Source organism: Mauremys reevesii, linkage group 23 (assembly GCF_016161935.1).
Source record: "Mauremys reevesii isolate NIE-2019 linkage group 23, ASM1616193v1, whole genome shotgun sequence".
Lineage (NCBI taxonomy): Eukaryota > Metazoa > Chordata > Testudines > Geoemydidae > Mauremys > Mauremys reevesii.
Genome location: NC_052645.1, coordinates 14545469 through 14564311, shown reverse-complemented (window position 1 = coordinate 14564311; position 18843 = coordinate 14545469). Strand labels below are relative to the sequence as shown.

The 18843-nt window shown below is 52.3% G+C and overlaps 1 protein-coding gene across 3 annotated transcripts; it reads right to left on the bottom strand.

The window, feature by feature from the left end:
• Positions 1 to 2773: 2773 nt before the first annotated feature.
• TRIM63 (tripartite motif containing 63) lies at positions 2774 to 18420 on the bottom strand. 3 transcript variants are annotated; one of them, XM_039511727.1, is made up of 9 exons: positions 18068 to 18420; positions 16261 to 16406; positions 10757 to 10925; positions 9660 to 9755; positions 8649 to 8882; positions 8144 to 8166; positions 6248 to 6372; positions 5477 to 5551; positions 2774 to 3377 (listed from the first exon to the last, which is right to left on the bottom strand). In XM_039511727.1, the coding sequence occupies exons 1-9, from the start codon at positions 18224 to 18226 to the stop codon at positions 3367 to 3369; spliced, it is 1038 nt and encodes a 345-aa protein (XP_039367661.1). In that variant the 5' UTR covers positions 18227 to 18420; the 3' UTR covers positions 2774 to 3366. The 3 variants fall into 3 exon arrangements, with proteins under 3 accessions (XP_039367661.1, XP_039367660.1, XP_039367659.1); XM_039511726.1 differs by having other exon boundaries at positions 10757 to 10922; positions 16261 to 16427; positions 18068 to 18411; XM_039511725.1 differs by having other exon boundaries at positions 16261 to 16427; positions 18068 to 18406.
• Between the last annotated feature and the right edge of the window lie 423 nt (positions 18421 to 18843).

The window sequence follows — 18843 nt, the reverse complement described above, 5'->3', positions numbered from 1 at the left end:
CAGGAGTCAGGCCCGCGTCCTGGACTCACCCCTCGGGTTCAGGCTCAGTCTCTGCAGCAGCCCCAGCCTGCTCCGCTCTATCCAGCTCCCGGAGTCGCCTGCCATCGCAGGGTCCTACCGACCCCCAAGACCCTGCCCTTGCCCTTCCACCTCGGACAGACCCTTCCTCTTTCCGGCAGGACCCTCCACCAGCACAGGTGGGTGACAGCCAGCCAGTAGTCTCCATCGTCCCTTGCCCGTCACCCAGCACTGTGTCCCCCCAGTGTCCCACACCTGCCCTTTCCACTGCCCTTTCTCCCTTCTCCAATGCCACCTCCAGGCCAGGGCAGCCCTTATCACCCCTCTGCCTCAAGGTCCTCCTTGCCTTACAGCCTTAGGGTCCAGCCTTGGGGTCCCCTTCCCCGCAGTACCAGGACCCGGGGTCCCACAACCCTGCTCTCTCCACCACCCACCAGGACTGGGGTCCTCCATCCATCTGCTTTTCCGCCCCCAGAGAAAACAGATCTTAGAGCCCCTCCTCCATGCTGGAGGGTCCTGGGGTCCCCCAGCACCAGGGCACATGTAAGCCCTCCAAGAGCCACCCAGTTCCTGAGACATGGGCTCTCGGTGTTGCGAATTTGTAATTGCATTTAAAAATAATCCACTGAAGGCAGCGAGACCACACGCACCCGGGAAGTGAGTCTGCTGCAAGGAGGTTCAGGAGGGTGGATTTCAGAACGTAAGCGGCGTGACTCTGAGCGTGATCGGTTTTGTTCTTAATCATATGAACTTCATTATAATTATAAAAAAGAACTACAATATAATATAACATTGTAATTACACAGCTGGGCACTATCAATATTTAACTGCAGCCAGCAGCTGCCCTTGAAGTTCACTGTAACCAGATTTCACCTGTATAAAAAATGTCAAGGGGGGGGGCCCCATACAGGCTTATTTGCCCGGGCCCCGCATCTCCCTAAGGATGGCCCTGGATCCATCAATAGCTTTTAACCAGGATGGGCAGGGATGCAAAACCAACCCCATGTACTAATGGTAGCGACATTGGGAGCCAATGCACAGACGGGTCACTAGCTGCCGCTGGTCTTTTTACGACCATGTCATTTAGACCAGCAGTTCTCAACCAGGGGTCTGGGGCCCCCGGGGGGCCGCGAGCAGGTTTCAGGAGATCCACCAAACCAGAGAGCAGGGCCAGTGCTAAACTCATTGCGGCCCAAGGCAGAAAGCGGAATCCCACCCCGGAGACCATAGGGTTTGGGATGAAGGAGTCCTGCTGGCCACCGGGGACCAGTGGGACCAGGCCCAGACACAGGCATTCCTTCCCCCGGTCCCCAGCAGAGACGGCTCCTTTGCCCTGGGAAGGGCAGTGGGGGCTTGATTGAACATAAGAACGGCCATATTGGGTCAAACCAAGGGTCCATCTAGCCCAGTATCCTGTCTTCCGACAGTGGCCAATGCCAGGTGCCCCAGAGGGAATGAACAGAACAGAGAATCATCAAGTGATCCATCCCGTGTCACTCATTCCCAGCTTCTGGCAAACAGAGGCTAGGGACACCACCCCTGCCCAGCCTGGCTAATAGCCATTGATGGACCTACCCTCCATGAACTTATCTAGTTCTTTTTTGAACTCTGTTAGTCTTGGCCTTCACAACATCCTCTGGCAAGGAGTTCCACAGGTTGACTGTGCTTTGTGTGAAGAAATACTTCCTTTTGTTTGTTTTAAACCTGCTGCCTGTTAATTTCATTTGGTGTCCCCCGGTTCTTGTGTTATGAGAAGGAGTAAATAACACTTATTCACTTTCTCCACACCAGTCATGATTTTATAGACCTCTATCATATCCCACCTTAGTCATCTCTTTTCCTAGCTGAAAAGTCCCAGTCTTATTAATCTCTCCTCATACGGCAGCCGTTCCAAACCCTAATAATTTTTGTTGCCCTTTTCTGAACCTTTTCCAATTCCAATAGATCTTTTTTTAGATGGGACAACCACATCTGCATGCAGTATTCAAGATGTGGGCTACCATGGATTTATAAAGAGGCAATATGATATTTTCTGGGGTGTGTATGCGTGTACCAGTCATTAGATCTGCTGTGTGTGAGAGGTGTGTGTGTGTGTGTGTGTGTGTGCATGCATGCATCAGTCATTAGATCCAGGGTGTGTGTAATACTGGATTGTGTGTGTGTATATGTGTGCATGCATCAGTCATTAGATCAGGGGGGATGATATTGGATCAGGGTGAGTGAGTGTGTGCGTGTGTGTGTATCAGTCATTAGATCCAGGGTGTGTGTGATATATTGGATCGTGTGTATGTGAGTGCATGTGCGCATGCATCAGTAATTAGACCCGGGGTGTGTGTGTGATATTGGATTGGGGGTGGGGGGAGGTTGCGTGTCACATTGAACACAGTGTATTTGTGCATGCCTGTCTGAGTGTGAGCACGTGTGCACAAGCAGACCCATGACACATCCCAACTGGCTCATCAGGCTGGGCCATTGCCGCGTGCCCCGAACTCGGGGAGTGGTGCCCCTGTCAGGGCAGAGCGGCTGCGGCAGCAGGAAAAGGAGGGGGAGCACTGTGAAAATATTCTCCATGGCTTTGCCTGAAGTCATTCTGGGATTTCTGAAAAAAACGTGCTGTATATTTTCAGGGCTGCATCACAAGTGGCCGGGATTATGACTGGCCCACTTTCCTTCATTGACTCAGCTTGCGCGAAAGATCATTATTCAGCCAGGGGTCAAAACATGCTAAGAACTTTCCACTAGTACAAACCACAGATAAGACCGGATCTACTTTATTGTGACAAAGTGCAACATCACCCCTAATAAATCTCTTGTGCGTTAGGACTATGCATTGCAATGCAGAACTTTCTCTTCAGCTGCCTCTTTCTAGTCCCCCCAAACCCTTTTCTTGTTACTAAAGTTACTTCTGTCTGCCAAGGTCTGGCACTCCCCACCGTGTATCCCCTACAGGTTGCAAAGAAACTCTTTAATTCCCAGAGTCAACATCTTCAGTGCACGACGAACTGGTAAGTAAAGGAGGTTTCTTTTCAAAATACACAAAAATTCAAAGTCCTGTTACAATTATATACAAAATAATAGAACAATATAAAATGTACGAAATAGTCTAGTTTGCACCCATGTATAAAAGTGAGCTTCTGTGTGCTTCGGTCAAGTTTTCATCCTGAGTTAGCAATACTGTCGTATGGCCGGGTGGTGCCCGACCTTTTTTTCCTTCAGCTGGGACCCCGGCCCACTCCTCCCGTCGCTCCCACGAAGTCAGAGCGTTTACCCCCCACCCCATTGCCCCCAATCACTCATCCCCTCTGCACTTGGGGAGTTTCTTCTGGCTTGGGAATTGCTTCTGCTCTGTTATTGAGGTGCTGAAAGAGAGGTGGGAGAAGAATTTCAGTGACACTGACGGGAGAAGGAGATTGGGGGATGTGGACCAAGAGGAAATTCCTTCCTGTGCACTGAGGCAGCACAAGGCCCATGCCCCACTTAAGCCTTTTGGGGCTTCCACCCCTTCCCTTAGGGAGAGTCTTCCATTGTGCAACAGATCTCGCTGTCAGGAAATGCCTTCAGCTGCATCCCATTGCTCCTAGTGCCAGTCCCTAACTCTGTTCTCCTTTTGCTCCTGGATCCCTGGCCAATATTTGTGGACAGCACCACGTGCATCCTGAAGGTGAGCCATGGTGACTTTGAAAGCCAGGTCTGCTGGCTCCAAAATACCACTCCAGTCTTGACCCTCAGAGAGAGAACGTGCACACATGTGCTTTAGAGTCATGTTGTCTGCTCCTCACCTTAGTGTCCTGTTTACCTTGGGCCTGTGCAGCTTCTTGGTGGGAGGGGAAGTGGGGCATACATTAATTACACAAGGAAAGCAGGAGAGGGTCATCAGTCTGAGTGAGGGTGGAGGAGCTTTCTCTGTGCAGAGCGAGGATGTATCAGTTTGAGCCAGCAAGATTTTCAATCTCTCAATGAAACATACACTACAAATTCCTTCTTAAGAGAGGCGGGTGCTCAGCTGATGCCTGATCCACAGCCCATTGAAGTCAACGGAAGACTCGTCCGATTGATGTCAACCGGTGTTGGATCAGGGCCTTGTGCTGTGGACATATTTTCTGTCTCTCTCTGGTGAGAGCCACACCAGAGCACAAAATGTTAACACCTTATATGCTTTTCATTTCCCCTGGTCAAGGTGGGAGCAGTGCTGGGGAGCTGACAAAGAGGCCACAGGTATTTTAATTACGTTTATGAGGTTTTGGATAATAACCACACATGCCAGGCAGCTAACCTAACTCAGAAGGGTTGTTGCTATAGCCTGGGTTCCTATACTGCTCATCTCTCATCACTAGAACTGGAAGGGACCTTGAGACATCATCTAGTCCAGTCCCCTGTACTTGTGGCAGGATTAAGTATCTAGACCATCCCTGACAGGTGTTTGTCCAACCTGCTCTTCAAAATTCCCCATGATGGAGATTCCACAACCTCCCTAGGCAATTTATTCCAGTGCTTAACCACCCTGATGGGAAGCTTTTCCTAATGTTCAACCTAAACTGCCTTTGCTGCAATTTAAGCCCATTGTTTCTTGTCCTATCCTCAGAGGTTAAGAAAAAAAAATTCCTCCTCCTCATAACAATCTTCTACATACTTGAAAACTGTTATTCTTTCTTTTATCAGGGTTGGAAGGGACCTCAGGAGGTATCTAGTCCAACCCCCTGTTCAAAGCAGGACTACTCCCCAGGCAGATTTTTACCCCAGTGCCCTAAATGGTCCCCTCAAGGATTGAACTCACAACCCTTGATTTAGCAGGTCAATGCTCAAAGCACTGAGCTATCCCTCCCTTGCTTCTTGTCCTATCCTCAGAGGTTAAGAAGAACAATTTTTCTTTCTCCTTGTAACAACCTTCTACATAGTTGAAAACTGTGATCCTGTCCCCTCTCAGTCTTCTCTTTTCCAGACTAAACAAACCCAATTTTTTCAATCTCCCCTCACAGGTCATGTTTTCTAGATCTTTAATCGTTTTTGTTGCTCTTCTCTGGACTCTCTCCAATATGTCCACATCCTTCCTGAAATCTGGCGTCCAGAACTGGACACAATACTCCAGTCGAGGCCTAATCAGAGCAGAGTAGAGCGGAAGAATGACTTCTTGTGTCTTGCTTCCTTAGCCACAGTACAGAGGAACCCCATTTATCCGAGCTAATTGGGACTGGGCCAAATTGGATAATCAGAAATTGGGATAATCCAGAGACCTTGCTTCGTCCCTGGGTGGTGGGGCTCGGGCTGTCAGCCGCAGATCGGTTAATACGGAGAGCCAGATAATGGCGGCTCAGATAAACAGGGTTCTACTGTGTTTTTATTTTTTCACAAAATGTAAAAACTAAAGATCCTCTGTAAAAACGCAAATTCTGCATTTCTCCCTGGCAACTGGATTTCTAGGATCCCTGCGCATCACAGACCCGCTGCGTTTTTAACTTACCATCCACTTTCCTTTCTGGAGACAACTCCTCTTCTGTTTCTTCTTCTTCCTCATTTAGCTCTTCCTCTTCCTCATCTCCAAGCAAAAGTAACGTGATTTAGAAAGCTGGAGCCCCACCCCCAGAACTGTATTTTCAACACAGGGGGCCACTTATAAAAGGCACCATCCAACCACAGCAAGATATTGTCTGTGCACTTAGGAACTAGGAGAGAAAGGTGTAAGCCTTGGGCTGAGTATGCAGGCCAGGGAGTCGGCAGCACACCAGGGTACTATTCCCAGCTTTCCCAGTAACTTATTGGCTAGCCATGGGTGGATCACTTTGCCGCTCTAGGTCTCAGTTTCCCTATCTGGTAAATGAGTACAGTGCCAAGATGGAGCATTCCCAGTTGCTATAAACCATGGGCCCATTGACTCTGGTAATATAGTGACTTCAATAGGTGTTGTTGGATCAAGTCCCAAACGAATAACAGACCTCAAATCTCGCCAGCTAACTAACTGGAATGAGTTGAAAGTGTTAATGCTGTAACTGAGAGCAGTCTCCTCTATCCAAGAGGGGAAGTGATGTCTAGTGGGTAAAGCACAGCGCTGGGAGACAAGAAATCTGCTTTCTTATCCCTGACCCTGACTTGCTGTGCGGCCTGGGGCAAGCCACTTCCCTGCTCCGTGCCTCAGTTTCCCCATGGGTTGTGAGCCTTCACTCGCTCATGCTTGTACAAGTGCTTTCAGATGCTCGAATGGAAGGGGCCGAAGCAGGGCACAATATTCTTATACCTGTTCCAAAGTCGATGGCTCTCAAGACTTCTGCTATGTGCTCCAGGTCTAGGGTGAAATAATCCATATTTTCAAAGCCTTGCTCGATCTTCCCCAGACGGCCGCCCTTTGAGGCTTCCACAATCCTGGGGGCGATAGACATAGGGTTCGTTTCCTTACCTGCTGTTCCTCCAGAGGAGAGAATTACCGGCTCGAGTGGCTGCATGTTCTAGCTAAAAAAAGATGATTATCCAGGGAGAAAGCCCCAGGAGAGCCCTCTCTGAAATCCTCCGTCTCACGCAAGGTACTTGAGAGATGTTCCCACCCTCCCTTTGACCTCCGCCACAGGGCATTGTATTAACGCCTTCCGAATCCCTGGCGAGGCCCAGCTGACTGCTCTAGACACCCTCTTTCAGATGATCCCCGGGGCACCCCTCAGCAATCATGGAGCCTTTCTGGGCTTTTGGCTTTATTCGTAACTCAATTAACAGCATCAAGCCCAAGCCCTCGCTTTCTCCTGAAGCTTAGCTGGTCCTACGTTTCCCTACAGCATCTCTCTGTCCAGACTGTGCCTTCCCTAGGGCTTGTCTTCACTTGCGCCTGTTTCACTTAAGGTGTGATTTTAAACCAACCTGGGTAAACTGGTGCAGCCGCCTGTGTGGACACCCTGATTCTGGATTAAACTCGGTGTATTTTGGTGGAGCGAAATCAATTAGGGATCCGTTTAAGCTAAAGTGAAATTAGCGTCCCCACAGCCTTTCGCACCAGCTTAACTAGCTCAGCTTAAAAAAGCAATTTAAGTGAAACCGGCGCAACTTTCTCTCATACGGCCGAGCCTTCCCGGAGATGTTCTTTTATATCCCAGTGGGAGCTCACGTGATCCACCCACCGGTGTGACTCTGGAGTAATTGTGCTGCCCCCTCTTGCGGACTTCACGCACCTGAGTCAGACAGGCTCACCAGCGGCGCTCCATAGCCAGGGCCCTACCAAATTCACGGTCCAGTGTGGTCAATTTCACAGTTATAGGATTTTACAAATCATAAATTTCATGATTTCAGCTATTTAAATCTGAAATTTCACGGTGTTGTGATTGTAAGAGTCCTGATCCCAAAAGGAGTTGTGGGATGTGTGTGTGTGGAGGGCGGGGGAGACGGGATGGGGGACACAAGGTTATTGTAGTAAGGTCGTGGTACTGCCACCTTTACTTCTGCTCTGTTGTTGGCAGCAGTGCAGCCTTCAGAGCCAGGCAGCTGGAGAGCAGTGGCTGCCGTCCGGGATCCCAGCTCTGAAGGCAGAGCTGCCGCCAGCAGCAGCGCAGAAGTAATGGCACGGTGTGGTAGTGTCACCCTTACTGCTGCCTTCAGAGTTGGGCCTTCAGTCAGCAGCCACCGCTCTCCGGCCGCCCAGCTCTGAAGGCAGTGCAGAAGTAAGGGTGGAAATACTGCAACCTCCCTAAAATAACCTTGTGACCCCCCTGCAACTCCCTTTTGGGTCAGGACCCCCAGTTTGAGAAACGCTGGTTTCCCCTGTGAAATCCGTATAGCACAGGGTAAAAGTGCACAAAAAGACCAGATTTCACGAGGGGAGACCAGATTTCAGGGACCGTGACGCGTTTTTCATGGCAGTGAATTTAGTAGGGCCCGAGAACCTGCCATTCTATTCCAGTCTCTTGCTGGTCAGAGGGGATCATAACAGAGAAACTTTACAGCAGCTCAGGATTTGCTTTCTCCTGGATTCTTTTTAAAGGACCTGGGTATTTAAACAGGAAACTGGAACCGGGCTGCTATTGGGAAGGGGTGCGGGTGCTAACCCCTGTTATTTTCTGGGAACAATCCTCGGGTGGATTTTGACATTGCTGTAGAGTCTCAGACCGTGGCACTGAAGCAGCAATTTAAAAATGCAACCCCGGGGACTTACGTTTTAATGAGCTGCTTGGCATTCTGTGAAGAGAAAAAAAAGAGAGGGAAGGATCAAGGTGAGACGCAAGTTACCAAGAAGGTGATAAAAGCAGCGTGTATGAAGCTGGCACCAGGTGCCGCGTCGCCAGCGCTAAGCAGGGTTTGTCATGCCAAGTGGGGGCGGGGCTGTGATTTGGGGCCTTTGGCCACTGCCCCCTCGGCCAGAGTTAGATCACCCTTTCCAGCCGCTCTTGGGAACTCTAGGTTATTCCCTCTCACTGGGTTGAAAGCCCACTGGTCTCCCTAGAAACCCAGTCCACCCAGGGACACGCAGAGGCCGGGTCCTTGCGGAGGATAAAGGGATGACGCGGAGGGTCAAGGCTGGTGGGGGGCAGAGCTGATTTGGGCTGAGATGGGAGGCGACTGGGAGGCTGAATCTGACTTGTGGGATTCGGGAGGGTGGAGCAAACCACCCTGCTAGATCCAGGCTCCATCCTTCCCTTGGCCGGAGAGGACCTACTCACTGTGAGAAAAGTGGCCCCTCCTGTCTCCTCCAGGGACTGAAACGCTGTCTCCATCAGCTTGGTGGACTCCTCCAGCTGCTCTTTGTACTGCTGGATCAGAGCCTGCACCAAGCTGGTCTTTTCTTCCTGCTCCTTTGTGACCTTCTGCAGCAGCTCGTTCTTCTTCTCCTCCAGGATTGCAATGAGGGCGTTAATCTTCTCGCACAGCTCCTGCTTCACCAGCCGGCCGTTGTCCTGCCAACGGACGAAGGGCATGAGCATCTCGAAGCAGAGGGGACGGGGACACTCCCGGATCTCCCCCAGAGGCAGCACAGCCGCACTGAACAATCCCAGCCGCAGGCATCCAGGGATTACAAATGCACAGAGCTCAGATCTCAGGGAACCCCCAGCGGAACTCAGACTTTGCCCTTGTCTCTGGGCACAGCAGTTTCCAGAGACTTCCTGCCACATGGCAATCCCTTAGATTCTCTTGCCGATAGTACAAATCTAGTGGCACTAGCAACAGGGGAAATGGAAACCAGTGGTGGAGGCCATGTTCCTGGTGGCGAGAGCAGGGCAGTGGAAGCCAAGACTCGGGGGTTCTACCCTTAGTTCTGTCACTGACCCAAGACTAAGTTCTTTGGGGGAGAGATCATCGGTTTGTTCTGTGATCACCTAGTGCCACATGGTCCTGGCACTCCTTGGTGCTACCATAACACAAGAAATAACAACAGGCTAATCCTGGGCAAGTCACTTTAACTGGGCTGTGACTCAGTTTCCCTGTCTGAAAAACTAGGCTAATAATGCCCCTTGCACAGGGAGATGGGAGGCTCTAACCACTAGCTCCCCCTGTCCCCATCTCTTTTGTGTAAAAGCCCTCCCATTGAATTAAACAGGCTTCTCAGTCACGTGGACTAAGGGGGAAGCTGCTCCCGACACCTGCATTGTCTGGTCAAGGACATTGCTGGGGGGTTGGATTTCGTCTCTGCCACTCAGATTTTGAAGGGCTCCGTCGTTTTCCCCATTCCTCACCTCGGTGGTTTTGCACGAGTCCTCCAGCTGGCTGATGATCGTCTGGACTCTGTCGTTCCCAGCCACCAGCATGGAGATGCAGTTGCTCAGCTCCATCTGTGAGAAGGGACCAGAAATAGATGTAACCCTTCCCCTTCCGGGCACAGGTGGAGGCCTGTCGTGCTGTCTGGAGGGGGGTTGGTGGGCCCCTACACTGAAGGCTAGTCCCTTTTCAGGAAGGGGAGAGGTAGGAGAAGGGGGAGAGGCCTTGGCACCGTCTGCAGGTTGGGGCTAGAGCGGAGGGACACACTCTCAACGCTGGGGATAAGTGCACAGCAAGAAGAGCCTCGAAACTGTCTCCATGTGGTGGGGGTAGAGCCAGATGGGCAGCCTGGACCATGCTGGGCCCCTCTGGTCCTTTGGGTGGGTGAGGGAATGGCACGACATGCCCATGGATCGAGGAACGTTAACGGTGGAGCTGGGAGGGAATCCTAAACGGCAGGAAAGGACGGTCCATGGAAGTGCAGGTGGGGAGGAGAAGGAGGGTTTGGCTCTGGGAGTTTGTGACACAAGGGCCCATCCTAACCCACCCAAATGGCCTGGATTCCAGTGACAAATGGACATCTGTCTGCTTAGGGCTCTGGGCTTCTACCCCATTCAACCGGGAGGAGGGTGCCCCGGTGGGGGAGATCTTGCCATCCATGGACCCCATCCAAGATACCCAGGGGAAGGCCTCAGCTCTTATGGGTCTGCTCACAGCTGTAGACACTGCTCTCTCGGGGACTGGCCCCGGGCCTTGCTCCCCGGCTCTCAAGTGACTCTAAATATAGACAGGTGACGGCATCCCCCTCTGCCTATTAATGCCCCAGTGCTCAGCCTCGGAAGCTATTCCTGAAAGGCCCAGCTCAGCACATCACCGGTGCCAGGCAGGAGGAGCCCATCCCCTCAGAGATCTCATCTCCATTCCAAGCCATCGCCTGTGAACCCCGGCTAAGGTCAAGGAGCCACAGCCTCTGGCCCTGCTATGGAGCATCCAGCTGAGGCCAGGCCAGGGTTTAGTACTGGCCGATGGGCTCCTTTCCCTAGGGAGAGGGAAGCAGCAGTGACCCAGCTGGTACCTTTTGCCCCTGGAAGACGTTCTGAAGTGGTGCAACTTCGCAGTCTTTGTGAGTGCCGAAGACTTTGCACATGGAGCAAGTGGGCACCTCGCAGGTCAAGCAGTAGATGTTGATCTTCTCGTCTTCGTGCTCCTTGCACATGGGGTGGTTTCCTTTCTTCAGGGGCCTGCTGAAGACAGCAAGAAACCGGACGGGGTTTAACAGCTTGGAGCGGCATTTAATCACATTTGAGCGGTGGCAGATTCAGATTGAAACACCCACCGGATGACGATAGGAACCAGAGACCAGGCTGTGGTCTATACAGCTGAAGAACAACCAGCACTGGCCTTCTGAGTTATAGGGCCAGATCCTGATTTAAGTTTCACCAGTGCAAACCCAGACTAGCTCCAGGGCAGTCACTGGGTTCAGTGGAGTTAATCTGGATTTACAGCAGTGTAATGGAGACCAGAACCTGGACTTCGCTTTGTACAGTGGAGTTTGGATCAACTCCCAACCTGTCTGTAATGTTACCCTGGTCAGTGATGTAATGTTTAGAGCCAGTGCTGGTATGTGCCGGGATCTCTGACCAGCTTGCTCTGTCCAGGCAGAGCTCTGCATCTGATCACAGCACGCGAACCCTCCAGGGCTGTCACTCCACAGCATGGAGAGCATTTCTGGTCCCGGCGTCCCGGGAGAGATTTTACTGCTCGGGGTCAATCCCCAGCTTCTCTGCAGAGATCTGTTTAAACAAAGGACTCTCACCGGCTGCCACTTTCCAGCAAAGTATCACTCTGTCACCTCACCACACCCCTTCCCCCTCCCACTAGCCGAGACCACTGAAACTTCTGGGTCCATCAGGGTTACTGAGCCACATGGCTAGATCCAGGATTCAAGGATGATGTGGGACACCCTAATTATAGACACATGATGCACAGGCTCACTCTGTCCTCTTTAAGGCAAAACCTCTGGTGCTGCTGGCTCCTTACTTCCTTCTGCAGAAACCTACAGTCTATTTAAACACAGGTGCTTGGCCAGGAACTTTCACCTACTCCCCCGCCCTTTTCAGGCAGGGTGACTGCAGCTGAGAGACCTTTAACAGGGAAGTTAAATAAAGTCGCTCGGACCAACTTTCAGTGTGGGGAACCCAGAGCGGTCCAAAATCACGAGTCAGACAGGCTGCCAAAAGTCCCGGGATTGGCTTAAAATCATTAGACTCTGTGTGTGTGTGTGTGTGTGTGTGTGTCAAACTTCACAGCACTGCGACCCCCTTCTGACAACAAAAATGACAGCACGACCCCAGGAGCGGGGACTGAAGTCTGAGCCCACCCGAGCCCTGCTGCCCCAGGCTGGGGGGCCAAAGCCCGACCCCCACCATTCTGGCTGGGGGGCCTGCACTCAGGCCTGAAGCCCTCGAGCTTCGGCCCCGGACAGCGGGACTCAGGCTTTGACCCTGCGTGGCGGAGCTCGGGCTTCAGCTTCAGCCCCGGGTCCCAGCAAGTCGAACGCCAGCCCTGGCAACCGTATGAAAATGGGGTCCCAACCCACTTTGGGGTCCCGACCCCCAGTTTGAGCACCGCTGCACTGGTGCTTTTGTGGGCGGCCTGGGTTTTGAGCATTTAGGGGGTCACGTTTTCAAACTTTTCTCTGCAACCAGGAAGGCTGGAAACTTGCTTTTTAAAAATAAATTGAAAGCTGAGAGTCTCCTATAATCTCCGGGCTCCAGGAGCTGGGCCTCTAAGAAACATACCGGCTAACGCGAGACTTGTGATACAATCATGAGATGTAGCAACTCTGCAACTTGGACAAGTCACTTTGCCTCTCTGGTGCCTGTTTCCCCTGCCTCCATATGTAGCTCCCGGCTGGCCCAGTGGGAACTCACAGCCTTGGTTGCTGCAGTGCCAGCATTCATGTCGCACTCCCCGTCAGTACCCCGCCCGGGGCGGGGAAAGCGAATGATCCAACCAGCGGACCAAATTCGGTGATGGATCCTGGTCACGCGCCACCTGAGGCATGTTGTGCATATGCTAAGAAGTGCTAGATAATAATAAGCATCGGGGGGATATGGTAGAGGTCTATAAACTCATGACTGTTGTGGAAAAACTGAACAGAGAAGTGCCATTTACCCTCTTCCACAATACAAAAACCAGGGGTCACCTGATGAAATTAATACGCAGCAGGTTTCATGCAAACAAGAGGAAGTCGTTTTTCCAGGCCATACACAGTTAACCTGTGGAACTCATTGCTAGGGGATGTTATGATGGCCAAGAGTATAACTGGGTTAAATAAAAAAAAAGGACTAGATAAGTTCATGGAGGATAGCACCATCAGCGGCTGTTAGCCAAGATGATCAGGGATGTGACCCCCTACTCGAGTGACCCTAAACCTCGGACAACCGGAAGGCAGGGGTGGAAGATGGGTGGATCACTCCGGAAATGCCCTGTTCTCCCTGAAGCTGTGGTCCTGGCCACTTTCAGAGACAGGACTCTGGGGTAGAGGGTCTGGCCCAGTACAGCAGTTCTTGTGTTCTTAAGTGACAACAACAAACAGAGCCGATCACGGTGGCGTTGTACCAGACGCTGTTCCACCTCATTGCCTAGCCTATTACCATGGCCCTACATTTGTGCTCATTTGGCCAATTACTGTCGGTGTCGCCGTGCTTATATCCAAGCCAATCTCAATTCTTTTCTCAAGTAGGAGCTTGAGGCAAGGGGCCAGATAGACCCTCAGCTGGTGTAGATCAGCCCTGCTCCATTGACTGCAATGGAATGATGCCAATTTGCAGTAGCTGAGGATCTGGCCCAGGATATCACATGCTTCGCTACCTCTGGCTACGTTACAGCTCCTGCATTTGCTCCCTCCTCTCTGCAATGTGATTTTAAAAGGAGCGGTCAGGCTGATCTGGGCATGATTTGTTCTTTATCCATAGAGTTAGCTCCATTACTTCACTATTGGAACTAGATTTAGCAGACATCCCCCAACCCCTTTTAAAAAAAACCTCTGGTACCATATTTGCCCCCATATAGCACCTGTCTCTGTCTCCATGACTTCCAAATAATATTGCCAGTGATTCAGTGAATTCATCTGTTAATTCCTTGAAGGCCTTGGAATCCATATCTGCACCTGCTTATTTATAAATACTCTCTTTTTCCTATTCCGCTGCCTGCATGTGTTATCAGCACCTATATACCGAGGCATCACTTCCTGGCCATTCATGCCTTCTCTAGCTGTATATTTCTGGTTTAGATCGAGTTTTAAAAATGAAGAGCAGGTCCCTGGAATCACTGCTGATTTCACACCCTTCCTCGTTTATGAATGGATCTATTTTCTCTCTCCTGTAAATCCCGATCGTATTCCCTTTAACCAGCTATAAACCTGCTGTCATTTTTTCCTCCTACGAACTGCCTGTGACTTTACATTCCTGGTCGGTCTCCTCCCCGCTTCTCCAACTAGCACAGAACCTTTCCTTCCTTTCAGACCACTGAGCAAGCCCTGCTGAAGCCCCGGTGGCAATTTCTGATTCTTTGTATTATTCCTTTTCAGGGGAAGGCTGCATGTGGTCTGGGGTGCACAATGGAACCTGATCTCTGACTGGTCCCTCTAGGTGCTAAAGTAACACAAATAATAAGGAATCAGAGGAGTCTAGCTTTCTTCTACAATCCCACGGCTTGGTTGTCTTCTGCTGCAGCTTAAGGCTGGTGAGATTTCAATGTAGCTAATATTTGGTGCTTTTCTTAAAGCTTCGGCTGCTGGAATCAAGAGATAGCATGAGAATCTTGGCTTTTATAACACTCCCCTGCCCCGCCACTAGGTTTCTAGGGCTTGTGATTGTGGGTTATTACATTGGGGGGGTCGCTCGCTGTCAGCCTCCACCCCAACAGGGGCGGCTCTAGGCACCAGCAAAACAAGCTGGTGCCTAGGGCGGCAACATCTAGGGGGCGTCCCCTGCGGCTGCGGGGGGCAGCGGGCTGGGTCGGCGGTCCTGCCGCAGTCATGCCTGCGGGAGGTCCATCGGAGCCCCGGGACGACTGGACCTGCCGCAGGCATGACTGCGGAGGGGGCGCTCGTCCCGCGGCTCGGCTGGACCTCCCGCAGGCATGACTGCGGCAGCTCAAGCGGAGCCGGCGGACCCGCGAGCCGCCCGCAGCTGCGGGAGGTCCAGCCGAGCCACGCGGGACCAGCGGTCCCTCTGCAGTCATGCCCGCGGGAGGTCCGCTGCTCCCGTGGCTCCGGGGCGCCTCCCGCGCATGACTGCTTGGGGCGGCCAAAAAGCTAGAGCCGCCCCTGCACCCCAAACCCTGCTTTGCCTCCAACATTTATAATGGTGTTCAATATATTAAAAGTGTTTTTAATTTATAAGGGGGTTGCACTCAGAGGCTTGCTATGTGAAAGGGGTCACCAGCATAGGTGCCGACTCTGTGGGTGCTCTGGGGCTGGAGCACCCACAGGGAAAAATTGGTGGGTGCTTAGCACCCACCAGCAGCTCTCCGCCCCAGCTCACCTCCGCCTCTGCTCCGCCTCCAGCTCCTCCCCTGAACACACCGCCAGGTCCTGCTTCTCCCCCCTCCCTCCCAGCGCTTGCACCGCGAAACAGCTGTTTTGCGCAACAAGCCTGGGAGGGAGGAGAGGGAACACGGCATGCTTGGCGGAGGAGGTGGGGCTAGGGCAGGGATTTGGGGAGGGGTCCAATAGGGGCAGGGAGGGGCGGAGTTAGGGTGGAGACTTTGGGGCAGGGGTGGAGTCGGGGCGGGACTGGGGGCGCGAGCATCCACCGGCGCAGAAAAAAGTTGGCGCCTGTGGTCACCAGTACCAAAGTTTGAGACCCACCGATCTATTTCCTCCCCCGCCCCACAAATCATGACTGTTTCAAGGCTTGACACATGATTTTTGACTGGGGTTGGCAGTACTGAGTTACTCCTGATTACACTGCAGTGAAAGCAGAATTAGGCCCAGGTATTGTCCTGATTCTTCCAAATCCACCCTGCTCATCGTTTTTCTGAAATCCCCAGAATCTGCTCTCTTGAAATCCAACCGTGTTGCACTGCCATTCTCTCCAACTCCACTCCTTTGCAGGGGGAGATCCCAGGAACTCAGTAGGACCAAGCTTTGTTATTGCCACAAGCTCTCACTCAGCTGGTTCATTTGCTTAAGGCAACTGACTGGCTGCTAGAGAAAGGGTGGGTCAACAGTGAAGCTTGGGATCCATGGATCAAATATTGGTGGTGTCAAACGACTCTCCGGTCAACCTGTGACCTTTGATTTGCTGTGGTTTGGATGAACATGGACCGGGGGAAATGATCTGGATCAGTGCACTCTGGATGGGTGAGCTTTGTTTCAATGTGGCCATGAGGGTGCTCTGCCTGGGAGAGCTGGATGAGTGCCAGGAAGAACATAAATTGAAAATCCTTCATCCCTGGGAAGTTTTCCCCGTTAGCTCTTACCGGAGAGAACCTGTGAAAGATCCTTCCACCCCAGCTACTGAGAAACACTAGGGCTGGGCAATGCAGAAAGACGGGAGCCTGGCTAACCTGGAGTACTCCTGCTTGTAGATGTCAATGATGTTCTCCACCAGGAGGTTCCGCTGCAGGCCGTAGACTCCGTGCCGGTCCAGGATCACTTCGTGACGGCAGGAAGGGCAACGAAAGCGCCCCCCGGAGAGGGTGGTTCCCCGGCTCTGCCAGTATGGGTTAGCAGCCTGTGAGTATCACCAGCACAAGGTCAAAGGTCAACGTCTCCCCAGACACACAGACACTCACAACAGCCTTAAAACCCACCATTGCATAGTCGGAGACAGTGACGTGGACTCATTTAAACAGCACCCCTGTCCCCTCAGCATTTCCCCCGGGACAAAACATGCATCCTGGAAGTGCCCATCACCAGAGGGTCTCATATCCCATAACGCTTTGTGTTCATATAAGCCCCTTCCATCAGAGACTCTCTAAACACTTTATGATCAATGAATTAAGGCTCACAAAAGCCCAGTGAAGGCAGCAAATACCACCTGCATTTACAGCTGGGGCACCGGAGGCAAAGCCAGATTAACGAGATTTGCCCAAGGTCACCCAGTAAGTGCATGGCAGATCTGGGAATAGAACCCAGGAATCCTGACTCCTGGACCTCTGCTTTAGACACACCCCTGCCCCTGCCTTGTAGAAAGGGCTCTTAAGAGAAATGTCAGTATGTTTCCCTATTGCGGAGGGGAATGTTGTGAGGTTTAATTCATTAACGTTTAAAAATGCTTTGAGATCCTCAGATCAAAATTTGCTCCATGGGCTGTAAAAAGGTTTATTCATGGACCAGATCTCAGGGTCCTGACCCACTTCTCCACTGCTCTGCATCTTCTGGGGTCGCTTATGCCTGCGGGGGAAAAGCCATCCCATCAGAATTTCCCTCTTGCACTAGCAGGAGCAGGCTTCATTGACCACGCCCAGGCATGAACAAGCACATCAGGTGCGTGGCAGCGGAGAAGCCGACTTTTTTTTTTTGCTGAGGCAAAATTCCCACCGAGGGGTTTGAACTGAATGAGACCTCGACATTCTGCCCATTGTCCTTCCAGGTAAACAGAGGTCTGCACATGGGGGAAGTGCCCTTTCATGAACCAACCGTTAATTATAAACCAGCTGGGACAGCCCCCAGCTCCCTGCACAGCTGCCCCTGTTCCTGCAGTTGTACAGGGCTTTGGGAAGCCTGCATCCCTCGAGTCCGTTCCAGCAAGCCGGGTCTGATCTCACCCTTCCTGCCTGGTTTTCTCCCGCTTTCTCTTTACTGCTGGGAACATCTGACACTAACACCACAGCTCAGCAAGATGGGGGCCAAGGAGTCAGTTTTATCAGCTGGCTCCTCCCCCGTCTAAGCAGAGACTCTCGCAGCGGGGGAGAGGGGTCCATTCCGGCACCGTTTGCCAAGCGAGGCTCAGATGCCATGGTCCCAATCCAACTCCCATAGAAGTCAAGGGGATTCTAGCCCAACATACACAGCGAGAAGCCTCACCCACCTCTGATGGACAAGCACAGCCTAGACGAGCTCAATCTACTGCACTTCGAGCCAGAATTTCTGGTCTACCTAGAATCAGGTCTATCCCCACCCGGCGTTGGTGTCCGCAGTTCTCGGACCATCCCCAGCCAGGGACCACCCGTGGAAGACTGGCCATTCCAGCCACTTCCCAGCCCCCTCCCTCGCTCCGTTCTCCCGCAAGCACACTCTGGCTTTAGAAGTTCGATCCCCTGCGAACACACTGTAGGTTTCACACACAGCTGTCCAAGGATTCCCACCTGCGGCCAGGCTGCAGGAAGCAGCCCGGCCCGGCGCCACAGGTTCCATTTGCAAGGCACTGACCTGGAAGATGTCGCTGGCACATTTCCGACAGAGGTTGTGCTGACAGGGAAGGATCACCACGGGCTTGGTGAACATTTCCAGGCAGATGGGGCAGATCAGCTGCTTCTCCAGGTTCTCCATGGGGTTTGAGTCTCGGATAATGCTGGACTGGTAATCCATTGTGCCGGCCGAACTCTCCAACTTATATCCCACTGCTGGCTCCTCCTGGCTCGTTGGCAGCTCCTCAGTAAACTGTCCTGGTTCTCTCCTGGCTTCTTCAACGGGACCACGTTCTGAGCTCAGCTTCTTGCTCCTTTCCTAAAGGCTCCTGCCTTTGTCTCCTATCACTTGTCTATTTATAATTTATCTCAGGGTCACATGTGCTTGAGAAGCGGTCGAGTTCCCAGCTGAAATGCCTGTCACATGTGAGAATGAGCAATCGCCCCTCCAGAGAGCGAGAGGGCTGTAAACAGGGCCGGGGACAACCTGTTCGGGGCTGGCCGCAGCTACGTTTCCAGGGATTTTGCGGTGTCTTTCGGAACAAAGAAACTGGAGCCGTAGCTGTAAACAGAGTCATCGCCCTCCTGAGCCCCAGCCTGTTCTCAGCCTTCTGTATCACGAAGGGTTAACCGTGAAGACCCTGCTTGCTCCAACACCCTCCCCGTTCTCAAGGACGGCTTGATCCCTGCTCAGCATCACAGATTTCCACACAGCCCCCTCCCAACTCCCCCAGTCTCTGATTGCTATTCCTCTGAGCTTCACAGCCAGGGCCGGCTTTAGGAAGTGCGGGGCCCGAT

Bases quoted from the DNA above. Each gene is read 5' to 3' on its own strand.
- TRIM63 (XM_039511725.1), bottom strand. From the start codon at position 18,226: ATGGATTACCAGTCCAGCATTATCCGAGACTCAAACCCCATGGAGAAC. The intron at 10,926-16,260 runs GTTAGCCAGGCT...TGCTGTCTTCAG, and splicing joins TACAAGCAGGAGTACTCCAG to CAGGCCCCTGAAGAAAGGAA. The intron at 9,756-10,756 runs GTACCAGCTGGG...CCCTTCTCACAG, and splicing joins ACGTCTTCCAGGGGCAAAAG to ATGGAGCTGAGCAACTGCAT.